Source organism: Rhincodon typus, chromosome 13, assembly GCF_021869965.1.
Source record: "Rhincodon typus isolate 14 chromosome 13, sRhiTyp1.1, whole genome shotgun sequence".
Classification (NCBI taxonomy): domain Eukaryota; kingdom Metazoa; phylum Chordata; class Chondrichthyes; order Orectolobiformes; family Rhincodontidae; genus Rhincodon; species Rhincodon typus.
Genome location: NC_063344.1, coordinates 409,494 through 423,535, shown reverse-complemented (window position 1 = coordinate 423,535; position 14,042 = coordinate 409,494). Strand labels below are relative to the sequence as shown.

Sequence of the window (14,042 nt, the reverse complement as noted above, 5' to 3'; positions counted from 1 at the left end):
AAGAGTCCAGGCCCGAAACGTCAGCCTTCCTGCTCCTATGATGCTGCTTGGCCTACTGTGTTCATCCAGCTCTGCACCTTGTTGTCTCTGCTTTACTTTTCAACATGTCAATTAGTAGCCTGGGCAGGACTATTATGTCTATACTGTTGACAGACAACATGAAGGTGTTACAAGCACACAGCTGACTGGTAGCTCAGCAACTACTTGGATTAGAATATGAGCATTCACAATTGTATAAATACATTATGTTTTTTATTACTTAGAAAGGTTCAGCAGAAAAATAAGCCAAGAAATATGGGGAGTCAGAGAATGATGGAAAAGTAGCAGCTTTGAGCATCTCTGGAAGCACTCCCAAGTAGCTGCTCACTTGTGTCTGACAGAATAAGGGATAGTATCCCTTGAGTAACTTACTCTGCCTCACACACCAGCCAAAGACCCTGAAACTCCCTGTCAAAACTTTGCAAATTTCTGCTCAAAGCTGTGAAGAATATGAGAGTTGGAGTGATTATCTGGGCTCACATTGGTTTGTAATCAAGCAAAGTGTACGGTTATAAAAACAGAAAATGCTGGAGAAACTCAGCAGATTTGACTCTCTGGAGAGAGAAATAATTTCAAGTTTCAATTCAGAACAGTGAGGAAGAGTCATACTGGACTTGAAACATTAACTGTTTCTCTCTCCACAGAGGCTGCCAAACCTGCTGAGTGTTTTGAGTGCTTTCTGCTTTTATTTCAGATCTCCAGCATCCACAGTATTTTCCTTTTGTCAAAACGTACAGATTCTTGGTCTCACATGGTCTTTAGTTATTATGTCACAACAAATACACATTAAAACAAAATTTTAAAAAAACACTTCAATTGTTAGGAATGTGTAAAAATGTCAGAGCCTTATTAGTTCTTTAAATTATTTTGTGGGATTTGATTTGTTGCACAGCCCTATTATCCCTGAGAAGGTAGCATTGTAGTGATTGTAACGAGGTCAGTCAGGTAGGCCTCACAGAATATGAGTTCCCTGATTGGGGCTTTTAATCTGATAGCCACAGCTGCCTGACTGGACAATCGGATATAAACAGGAGGGTCAGAGGTTCTGTTCACTCTGAGAGCTGGCACTGAGGAAGCTGGATCTGTGCCAAGGACTCTCCATGTGTATATAAAAGGTTATTTGGTGACAGGATACTAGCCTCTGTTGAGTTATTTCAGTGGCAATGAAAGAAAAGCATGTCCCTGAAGAAAGTCGCTTGCAAAAGTTGTCTTTGAATTGGGGTAAGCATTTCTGGCATCATGCTGCTATTTAGAAAGCTTGACTCATTCAATCCTGCCATTGAAGACTGGGTCCAGTATATGGAAAGAATGCACTATTTTTTTCTGGGCAAATAACATTGGGACAGATGAAAGCAACAAGTAATTCTCCTGACAGCTCGTGGACCTGCAGCTTTTTTGGTTATTAGGAGCCTAACATTTCCTCAAGCACCAGATACTAAAACGTTCAAGAGTTGAAGGATTTAGTTAAGGAATATTATGATTCCAAGCCTCCTGTAATCTGAATCTATTGGTTTTACTCGGCAATTTGAGAACCAGGGGAATCTGTATCGAGATTTTTGACTCGGTTAAAATGACTGACAGAGACGTGTGACTTTGGTTTAATCGTTAATGAGATGCTGAGAGACCATTTGGTATATGGGATTAACGATGGAACCATGCAAAAGCACCTACTACCTGAAGCCCAACTGAACATCAAATGGGCACTGTAACTGGCTTTGTCATTGGAAAATGCAACAAGCGGACCATATGAGTTGCAGGGTATTCCAATGGAAGTGGACACCGTCACCCAGTCCAACTGAGTTTGAATAACAGCACCTGAGTGAAATCAATTGCTTAGCCTCACCCAGGACAGATCCTGAACAGAGGGATTCTAGGTCAGCCCAGTGCAAAACCCCAAATCAAAACCAAGCCTTGGCCAAATGATTAAAATTTTCTTCAGGATCTGAGCCAGCAAGTTATTGTAGTTGCTGCCGGTTTGCGGACTCAAAATAGCAAAAGAGCCCCCCAACTAGACCTAAATTTAGTGAGAGATTTCATAGGCTGGTACCCAGGAGAGCACACTGGTTTGGAACAGTTAAATTGCTTAGCAATATCCAAATCAGAACCAATCAAAATAAATGTCTGGTTAAATGGTCACCAGTTTCTAATGGAGGTTGATACCGGTGCAGCTGATCGCAGAACCAGTCTTTACCAAAATCCGCTCCGAACTCCAATGCTTAAGTTTGCACAAGACCTCGGCTAGATTGAGGGAACTTTGGCTCCGGTCATTTATGAGAAGTAGCTGGTTCAGTTATCACTGATTGTAGTAAAAGACTTGGGCCCCAGCTTAATGGCGTCAAAGAGGAAGATTCATCTAGATTGGCTCGATATTTTTCAACTAATAAGTGGCTGCCTGAGTGAAGTCCTGATTAAGTACCCACAAGTTTTTCAGGAAGATCGAGGTACCATCAAAGGAGGCAAGGCCACCTTTGATATTGACCACAAAGAAATTGCACGATTCTGCAAGGCCCACCCAGTGCCATTTACCTTAAGGGCAGAAACCAGGAGGCTGGAAAGCGAAGGAATCATCAAACCAGTCCAGTTTGCAGAATGGGCAGCACCGGTTGTGCTGATTGTGAGGTTTAATGGGTCAGTTCATCTTTGGGGGGATTTTAAATAAACAGTGAACTGCTTCTCGCAACTGGATAAATACCCAATCACTTGCACTATGGATTTATAGGCAAAGTTGGCAGGGGAGCTGTCGTTCATGAAATTGGACTGACAAAGGGTTTCAGCCCAAAATGTTGACTTAGCGAATGTGGATGCATTGGTCTGCCTCCCACTGGCAGATACACCACTGGTGGTACCGCCACTGGAAGAGTCTGTAATAATAATAAACTTTCTGGGCACGCTTCCAGTCATAGCTGACAGTATCAGATATTGGACACAGAAAGATCCCATCCTGGCAAAACTGAACCGGCTGGTAGTGATGGGGGAAACCAAAGGGCCGTCACAATCAGAATTAAAACCTTTTTTGGACCCAGAGAGACCAGATCCCAGTAAAGAACGGCATATTATTATGGAGACCAAGGGTAATTGTCCCGAGGAAAGGTCACCACCAACTACTGGCTGACCTCTACCAGGGTCATCCATGGGTTTCTAAAATGAAGATGTTGGTGAGATGTTATGTCTGGTGGCCAGGATTGGATGCAAACATAGTCATGTTGGTGGGACAGTGCCCAGAGTGCCAACAAGGACAAAAATGACTGTAATCAGCGGGAATGGATGGGTAAACTCTGGACTTGGTTACACTTAAACTATGCAGGTCCTTTCATGGGCTCAATGTTCTTAATCATTGTGAACACCCACTCAAAATGGCTGGACGTGCATAGAGTTCATTCGTCAAAAACAGGGATGACAATAGAAAAACTGCATGCATTTTTTGCAATACACAGACTCCCAGAAGTATTGGTCACAGACACTGGGCCATCATTTATCAGCAGGGAATTTGAGTATCTCCAAAAAGTCGAATGGTATTCAATGTATAAGGACAGCTCCACAACATCCATCACCCAGTCTTCTGGCAGAAAAAGCAGCCCAAACTTTGAAGGCAGGCTTAAAGAAATGGCCTATAGCCTCACTTGATACCAAACTGTCCCAGTTCCTATTCGATTATTGGACCATCCTTATGCAACTACGGGGATAAGTCCAGCAGAGTTGCTAATGGGGAGAAGAGTTCACACCAGGTTAAACCTGAACCTTCCTGGACCAGGGGGAGAAAGGATGAAACAACATCAGCAACACCAATGCTGGACACCAACACTCCTCTAAGCAATAGAGACAGTTTGCTTCAGGCGACAAAGTTTGCTATCAAAACCATGGGAATGGCTCTGCCTGCATAAGAGGCACTCTTGACATGAGGTCAGGTCCAGTTGCATATAAAGTTCAGGCAGGTAGAATGGCCCTGAACAAGCACGTGGACCATGTGAAAGCTGCAGACTCGCAAACGATGCAGAACATAGTGTGCCCAGCTCCTTGATGGCCTTTCCAACAGTCCCACAACCTGTGGGTTCTTCCTGTCTATGAAGCGTTGGAGATACCTCAGAATCTGAGATAGATAGGGCAGATATCACCATCTCAACATCTTGGCCCCGTGAAGAAGAGAATGAATTTCTTCCGAAATGCTGCAGGTGCAAGAGGCAGATTACTGTGTGTTACACATCCCCCAATCAGGGAGCCCTGGCTGACAGATATAAACAGAAGTGTCACAGGTTCTGCACAATCTGAGAGCTGGCTCTGAGGAAGCTGGATAAGCGACAAGGACTCTCTACGTGTAAATAAAGGGAGACTTGGTGATGAGACACCAGCCTCTGTACTATTTCAGTGGTAATCTGCCTCCTAGAGCTGTAGCATTTGGTATAGTATAGGAACACCAGTCCGCCCTTAGCTGTCATCCAATAGTTCCTGCGAGGCAATGCCAGGACTGAACAGTAGATGAGGACAAGGTGAAGTCTGTTGTGAAGCCCTCCACATTGGAAACCCTTCTTTCAATCATAGCACTGTCTAAGTTATCATTTGGTGATGTGATGGAGGCTGCCAGCATCCATTGGACTATTTAAGGGTACCGAATTGAGAGATCCACTGATCTCAGTGGATCTCTCTCCCACTGTAACCCTCTGGTAATCTCTTCGGCCCAGAATAGAGAGAGACTGCTTTTAACCCCTTAATTTTTTTGGGAGATTTTTCTAAAGCCCTACTCAGTGCAATTTGACCAACACTTGAGCACTGTGCGAACTCTGGTTGCTGCATTAGAGGCAAGATGCGATTATACCTAGAGAGATTAGAAAGTTTATCTCAACCTGTAATGTTAACTCTGTTTTTCTCTCCAATGATACTGCCAGATCTGCCAAATATTTCCAACACCTTTACAGTTTAATTTAGGCAAGTGTTAACATTTTAGCCTTGAGGAAAGGTTGAAAAGACTGGTCATTTGTTGTGAAGAGTGCAGACTGAGGGGGTGAGTTAATTGAAGCTTACCAAATTATAAGGAAGTGAGAGAGAGTAAAGACGGATGAAGGAGGAAACTCTGGGAATATAGACTCAATCTAGTTGTTTGAAGGATTAGAAGAGATAACGATACATCTTTTCATCCAGATGGTGGTCGGGGGCTTGAAACTCCCATCACATTAAAATAAAACTTGGAAAACTACTAAAAGAGCCATGACCTGCAGGCTTATGGATTAGTGCAGGAAATTGGGATCATGCTGGGTAATTCCTTCTTTACCAGTACAAACATGATGAGCTGAATGGCCTCCTTCAATGACAGAAATTTTTGATAATTCTATAATGCTAGTGCCTCATTTTAATCTGAGAAAGGTGATAAGATGAAGGACTGTACTCATCCACATGCTGATACTCAGTACAGGATTGTCAGAGTCATGGTAACATGCACTTCTGCTAATGGTTTGATGACCTCTCTGCTATTGACTTTACAGCTTGGACAGACACCTGCTGACTCACACAGAGGAGCGAGAGTACAAGTGTGACCAGTGCCCAAAAGCCTTTAATTGGAAATCAAATCTTATCCGTCACCAAATGTCACACGACAGCGGCAAGCACTATGAGTGTGAAAACTGTGCCAAGGTATAGTGATGGGTTTTAAATAGCCATTATTAAGTTATGGATTTGTGGTCCCATGCATTGTGTTATGATCTCTACAGTAAAACTGTAAATCAAAATAACCCATTTTACTGAAAGACCCACAAATGAAGAATTTGCCAAAAAAGTTTCAGTGTTTGTAAGTTTTTCTTTAACATGAATCAGAACCATAGTAAAACAAAATAAATTAACAAGCAATGCTCCTTCAAATGCTTCTGAAAAGGTCATATTAACTTTAATTAATGACTATCAAAAAGAAACATCATACACAATCACGAGAATTCCTTTGAGCATTAATGGTATTCTATACCTATGTTGTTTCACAAACTGCTTGTCTTTACTTCCATAAGGAAAGTCAGGAACTCTATTCAAAAACAGTTGAGACCTTTGAAACTTAAGAGTAAGATTAACATCAACAAAATACACTTTCATGAACCCTTTCTCCCTAGATCACAACATTCCTTATAGTGTAACTCTCCAAAGTGCCTTTTCAACTGATCAACCAGTAGCATTCTGGTTCATGTTTGGCCATTTCAGGTAAAACACCCAGCTGTTTAGCATCTTCAGTCTATTCACACAGCTTTCCAAGTTTTAGACCCTTTTCATCTGCTCAAGTAATACCACCACAGACTCCTGTATTTGTATGCAGATTGCCTTCTACTCCAGCTCTTCTCACCAGCAATATGACCTTCAGATGTTACCTTCCTCCTTGTTGCTACTGCTTCCAGTCCAAGTCACTACATCATATGGTTAAATATTTTTATCTAAGAAAATTACAGTTAATGAAAACTCTTAAGTTTTTGTAAAACATTCTTCAAAGTATTTACAGATTCCTCAAACATTTTAAAGAAATTACAAATTATTCTTCTTGTACTGTTCTGGGTCAAAGGTTGGCACAATTGGTAAAGTACCATTTGGGAGAAGGAGAACCTGATAAGTACAAAATGAAGATAAACCCAATTCAAAGTAGATGTTGAACTGAAGTGCTGTAATCAGAAAGTGAGCTTCATGTTGATATAAAAACCTAACCTTCAATGTGTATAAATTAAAGACATAGTTTGCTTCACCTCCCTGCATCAGATTTCTTTACTATTCCCCAGCAGGTTTTTACAGACCCCAGCAATCTACAGAGACACATTCGCTCACAGCATGTTGGTGCTCGGGCTCACGCCTGCCCAGAATGTGGAAAGACATTCGCCACTTCCTCAGGTCTCAAGCAACACAAGCACATCCACAGCAGTGTCAAGCCATTCATCTGTGAGTCTGCCTGTTTGTTTTCCTCACCATTAGCTGTGACGCCAGTGAGTCTGTGAGATCTGTGAGTCTGCCTGTTTGTTCTCCTCACCATTAGCAGTGACACCAGTGATTTCACCAAAAAATGCATTTGTATCAGTAGAGTACAAAAGGGTTTATTTGTGGTCAATTTATTCAGTTATTTGAATTAATATTCATGGTAGACTGGGAAGCAACAGTTCTTCAAGGAAATTATTCTGGGAATAAGCTTCATACTACTTCCATGTGTGCCAGCTGGTTTTGAACACACTTCATGCAGATAGTAGAGGGATCTTTCTGTTAAGATTCCAATTTCCTAGGTCTAAAGACTTAGTATAACTTAATTAATGCTCTTGATGTGTGTAAGCCGTTGCTTGGAAATGTCTATGGCTTACTCATGTCCACTAATTTGTCAGACTTACTGGAGATAACCACATGGAGAAAGATGAGGAGATTCACAGGATTCTTCTGTGGCTGAAACTTTTACATCTTCATGGGGTAGAAAAGGGGCGGCTCTATCCTGTTCAAATCCTTGTTATATTTGTTTGGGATGAACTGTTTATTTCCTACAGCTAATTATTGAGAAGAAAGGAGCTGTTGAATATGGTAACACCACATACTCCTTTGCCATTGCCATTGTCCTCAGCTAGACATGTCAGACTGTTTGCAGCCTCATACCCTATTTCACCCCAAACTGAACTTTTGACCCCATATCCTCTTTATCACAAAAGCCTAATTTCAATACATATGTCACCTGTCTCCATCTCACCATAGCCTATTTGTTGCTGATTTCATCATGAATGATTAAGTCTGACTCATTTTGGTCTAATGCTGTCCCGACTCTGCAGCAGAGGGTGCAGGCAGTAACAATGGGTTAGGAAACAGGCTCGAAAAATAAGAGTCAGAGGAACAGAAAATACAAGGAGAGACTTTTGTAGGGTGGAAGGAATGTCAGAGAGATGGGAAGGTAAGGCTGGAGGGATTTAAACACAAGCTGAGAATTTAAATTTTTATCATGGTGATTCTGACTGGTTTCCCAATTATTACTGTCCTTGAACATTAGTTCATCCAATTTTCTGCTGAACATATCCCATTCCAACTCATCTCATCTGTCCCTTTTAGTTCGCTGTTGGCCAAGTTCTGCTGCTGTTGTCTCATTCTCCTCCTCAAACTAACCCCAACCTCTTCCAGTTTTCCACCTGCTTTTCCTCCTTTAATATCTTATTACGCCCATTGTTTGATCAGGTTCTCCCTGTCTTTGACTCAAGATGTTTTATTTAACCCCTGTGCCCAGCACCATTAGACATTTTGCAACATTAAAGGCTCATCATTTTTGTGCAAATTGCTGCTGCTGTTATGATTGTAGAGATTTGTGGATACAAGCCCATGTCATGTCCTTTTAAAGTGAGTTATGGTCAAGTTTCAATTCACAGTGGAAGCTATTAAAAGACTTTATTGCTATCACAACTATTGAATGAACAGAATGCCAGCAGAGTACAGCATTCTGGAAGAACACATGTTGCTGGAAGAACCACATGAATGAGGCTAACGTTATGTGACAGTTGCACACAGTGCATGTACTAAGTGATCAAATCCTGTACACTATGACATGATCAAAAATCACATGACACCAGGTTACAGTTCAACAGGTTTATTTGAAAACACAAGCTTTCAGAGCATTGCTTCTTCATCAGGTGTAGTGAGAGAGGCATCAAAACACAGAATTTATAAGTAAAAGATCAAAAGATCATACAACTGATGCGAATGTATTGAATAAACCTAAAATGACTGGCTGACTCCCTCCTATTAAATCTTTAATCAGTTAGAAAGGAGATGCAGGTTTTGATTGATTAAAATGCAAATCCCAGAATTTCTTTCAAGTCACTGCCCCGAGATAACTAAAGGTTTTGTTTGTGTATACATGAGATGACATCTCAGGTCAGACAAAGCATTTTAGGTGTGAGGCCTTGTTTAGAATCTGTCTTTGTTTTAACCTGGAGTCAGACTGTTTTTATTTCCAAAGTAGAAATTTATAAAATACCCCATCGACTGACTGTGTCTACAAATTGTGTGCTTTTTGACCAAAATAGAATGTATCTGCAAATACAGATCTGCAAATGCAAATTCACCCCATAAGTTTGTGTGTATGTGTGTGTGTGCACGCGGGTGTGTGTGTGTTTGTGTGTGTTTGAGAGTTTGTGTGAGTATGATGGAGTATATGTGTGTGAGAGAATGTGCGTGCGTGTGTTTGAGAGTGTGTATGAATATGAGGGAGTATATATGTGTGAGAGAATGTGATTGTGTGTGTGTGTGTGTGTGTGTGTTGTGTGTGAGAGAGAGAGAGTCTGTGTGACCACACACACACACACACACACACACACGAAACAAATCTATGGGGTGGATTTGCATTCGCAGATTTTTTATTTGCAGTTACATTCTATTTTGGTCAAAAGCACACAATTTTAGTCAGTCAATGTGGCATTTTATAAATGTCTACTTTGGAAATAAAAACAGTCTGACTCCAGGTTAAAACATAGTTTCTAACCAAGGCCTCACACCTAAAATGCTTTGTCTGCCTTGAGATGTCATCTCTTGTAAAACCTTTAGTTATCTCGGGGCAGTGACTTGAAAGAAATTCTGGGATTTGCATTTTAATCAATCAAAACCTGCATCTCCTTTCTAACTGATTAAAGATTTAATAGGAGGGAGTCAGCCAGTCATTTTAGGTTTATTCAATACATTCGCATCAGTTGTATGATCTTTTGATCTTTTACTTAGAAATTCTGTTTCTTGATGCCTCTCCCACTACACCTGATGAAGGAGCAGCGCTATGAAAGCTTGTGTTTTTAAATAAACCTATTGGACTGTAACCTGGTGTTGTGTGATTTTGACCTGGTCCAAAATAGTCCAACATCGGCACCTCCACACTACAACATGAGATAGAAGTAACCAAAGCATGCCTATTCATAACCATATGACTGTCTTGAGTGTTCTAGGGAAGACTGTATGAACACAGACAGTAATTTGATCTAATTATAATCCAATTAGCAGATGCTCATCTAGTAACAGAAGATTATAGCAAATAACCTATGATAAAGCAGCAAGAACATCTCAGCAGCACTACAACATGCAAGCTGTTTCAGTTATATGACAAGTAACTTTCCCTTTTATTGTTCGCCATTTTACTCTGGAGATTCTGTCCCAATTTAATTTACTATTTTTTTAAATTCAGAAGCTGATTCTTCAACACCCTCAATTTTCTGTTTTCATTGTTCTCCTTTGGAGGCATGGCCTCATGCTCTTGTATAATTCAGTCCTTCCTTGTCTAAGTAGCTGTTCTTCACACCTAAGACCATCTGGTGAGTGTTAGCAGCCTGTTTGGCTGCAGAACGTACCACAGCCTGATCCTAACATCACCTGACATCGACACATGCACTTTCTGGCACAAATCAGGAGTGCAGAGGCCTGGCTGTTTGATGCCAATTGTCACGGCCCTATTAACGATCTGTTTTTAGATCAGCAAAGACTAGAGGTCAAGTCAAGGGTAGTTCTACTTCTTGTGGTATCATTGATCCCAGCATTGTATCTTGGAGAAACCACCAACTGCGTCTTAGGAGCTAAGAAATAGATATTAAGATAAGTTGGTAGTATCATTCTTTCTCATTCCCTATTGACAAATTTAAGTTGGAAAACTCATAATTCATAACATCTCTTGTTACATTTGATGACATTTCTGTGTTGTTTGAGAGATTGAACCTTTTTTTGTGCTGTAACTCTATCAAATGGCATTACAATTGTTTTATTTAATTTGCTTACAACAAGGTAATTATCTTACAAATTATCTGGTAATCCATCTGAATGGAATGGAATTGTATTGGTCAGGAGTTACATTACTTTCCCCAACCTCATCTTTAGTCATTTATATAAAAGGCCCACACACACATGCTCATAGACGCACAGCATTTACTCCTGCTAGGCCTATTTTCAGCAACTGTCTCTTATTACTGCATCCTGCCTTAGCTAAACAGAAAAAAATCCTTAGCTATAATGAAACAAAAAAGGTAATTATTAGCTTGTTTGCAAAAAAAAAAGCCACTCAATGGAAACCACATGGACTTATGGGCCAAACATATTCAAAATAGCACTTAATTTGTTTTAATAAGCAACAAATATGCAGCCCCCAAGTACTGACTAATTACTGTGTTCTCAGAAAATTGCTTCACAAAGCATACTGGCATCAGATGGACCTGATATTACAAAGCACTTTGCGGTTTGCGGTGTGCTTATGGCATTTGAGAGTGATGAAAAGCTTGTCGGGTGGTAATGTCTGGAACATTTAGAAATTAGAGAGGGAGAGAGAGAGAGGAAAGGGAGGGGGGCTGTGGGGGGGAAGGTATGAGTGAAACAGTAAAGTGTGAAGTTGAAAGACTACACTGGGTAGTGAATGCTGTTAGCCTTCCAATATTAGCCCCACATGTGGTTTCTACATATGGTGCACAAACCACACATTACTTGTACATTGGGAGTTCAACAGACATTCAAATGTCTGACCAGTTTCAGATTCCGGCAATGTTGGATTCATCAAGAAATTTTTAAAAATTGTGAATCCCTGCCTTTCTCACATTCTGATCATTAACAGATCTTCATAAAACTCCATCAGCAAGTGTTTCATATGATAAAATTGAAGTTTGTAATTCTAATATGCTGCTGTTATCCTATCAAATCTCAATATCAGGAATTGAATGAGGAGAGCATTATGGCAATAGCTCATTATTCTCATCGTCTATTCAGATCACACAAAACTACCTATGTTTAAATGAACAGCGCGTTTAAAAATGAAACAAATTAAATAAAACGCAGTTTTTAAGAAATCTCATTGTTAGTATCATAAGTTTTCTCATTCAATGAATGAGGCATTCATAATTTTGAATTCCATCTTTCAGTAATATTTAAGAGTGAATCTTGAATGTTTGTGTTCCTCAAGGTAAAGGATATCAAAGGGTAATGGGGTGGAGATGGAATAAATGTATCAGCCTTGACTGAAACTAGTTGGGGAATAATAGGTGTAACTTGAAACTCTATCTATTCTACCTCCAAAAAATATGACTTGGCACCAGTTTCAAAAGACTGCCTTTTGCTGTAGCAGTATGCTATATACCTTCAGGACTACTCTGGGGGAGAATCTTAATTTTTTTTTGAAATTCATTGCATTTGTTGCAGCAATTTCAATAGCCCTTCATCAAAATGACAGTTGAGGGGAGTTTCCTTGTAGTCAGTTTCATGACAAAAAATGCTAATAATGGAATTAATAGAAAAGCAAATGCTACACAACTGTAAAATATCTTTTACATGTTTCTTCTAGTAGCTAAATTAACACTGAACAGGAATAGCAGTTGAAACAACCACTGTTTCCATTGTGTTTGTCACAATTTGCAGATACTAGCATTTGAACTCCTGGGTTGATGTAGAACCATAGAACGTAGAAATGATACAACACAGAAGGGGGCCATTTGACCCATCTTGTCCATTCTGACCCAAGGACACACAGACGCCCTTTCTCATCCTATCTTCCTGCACACAGCCCATAGTGCTGCAGCTGACAGCACTTAAAGGTGCAGATCCAGGAACTGTTTGTGAGAATTTAGGGCCTCTGCCTCCACCAACAACTCAGCAGTGAATTCCAGACACTCACCATCCTCTGCATAAAGATATTTTTCCTCAACATCCCCTCTAATGCTTCTGCCACTTAGCTTTAAATAGTGACCCCTAGTTTTTGAACTCTCTGCCAGATGAAACAGGGTTCCTCCTGTCTATTCTGACTCTACCCCTCCAAATTTTGTAACCTCAATCATGTCGCCCCTCTGCCTTCTCTGTTCCAAGGAAAACAACCCAACCTCTCCAATCTCTCCCTGTTGCTACAATTCTTCAGTTCTGGCAACATTCCAGTAAATCTTCTCAGCACTCGCTCCAGACCAATTACATTTTTCCTGTAATGTGGTGACCAAGACAATGCACAATCCTCAAGTTGTGGCCTCACCAGCGTCTTATATAGTTTCATCATTATATCCATACTTTTGTATTCTATATGTCTGCCAACAAAGGAGAACATTCCATATGCCTTCTTTAAAACCTTATCTACCTGTACTGCTACCTCGAAGGACCTGCCATGATCTCTCACTTCATCTACCCCCCTCAGTATATTCCTGTCTATTGTGTATTCCCTATTAAATCCATGCAGACAACATCCACTGCGCTACCCTCATCGATCCTCCTTGTCACTTCCTCAAGTAATTCAATTTCTAAAACATGACCTTCTCTTAACAAAGTCATGCTGACTATCCCTGACTAGTCCATGCCTTTATAAATTTCAGTTTACCTGATCACTCAGAATTGATTCTAACAACTTGCCCACCAGCGAAGTAAGACTAACTGGCCTTTAATTCTCTGGCATTTCCTTTGTATCCTTTTTAAACAATAGAACCACATTTGCATTCCTCCAGCATCTCACCAGAGCATCTGTTATTTACTCTCTGACCTCCTTCACATCGTAGGGAAACATCCATCCAGCCCCGGCGACTTATCCTCTTTCAAGGATTCCAACACCTCTGATAGTTCCTCTCTCATTATTATTATTTTGTCCAATATTTGACATTGTTCCTTTTGGATTAGGATATCCATATCATCTCTTTCCTTTTGTGTCTACGAGGCAAAGAATTTATTTAATATTCTTCCCATATCCTCTGTACCTTCACACAAATTGCCCTTCTTCATCTCCACATTTTCCTTAACGATCCTTTATATATTGGTAAAACCCCTTTGGGTTTTTCTTTTTCTTGCTTGTTAATATTTTTTCATATCCTCTCTTTGATTTCCTGGATCTGGATTTGGCAGTACCATTCTTATTTTTGAAGAGGAGATATCCGCTTTGTAACCTGAGGATCTCATTTTTTAGCAGCTCCCACTGGTTTACCGCTGTTAGAGCGAGGCCAAACGTAAACTGGAGGAACAACACCTGATATTTCGCCTTGGTAGCTCACAACCCAATGGCCCTTGGTCCAGGAACTCCCTACCTATGTCCGTGACACCACCCACGC

General features: G+C 40.5%; 1 protein-coding gene across 1 annotated transcript in view; it reads left to right on the top strand.

Moving 5' to 3' along the window:
- Positions 1-14,042, top strand: part of mecom (MDS1 and EVI1 complex locus) — a 123,406-nt gene that overhangs the window by 9,440 nt on the left and 99,924 nt on the right. Inside the window, exons 2-3 of the mRNA XM_048604474.1 lie at positions 5,514-5,661; positions 6,780-6,933. Coding sequence (XP_048460431.1) covers positions 5,514-5,661; positions 6,780-6,933 — 302 coding nt within the window. The remainder of the gene's footprint in view (positions 1-5,513; positions 5,662-6,779; positions 6,934-14,042) is intronic.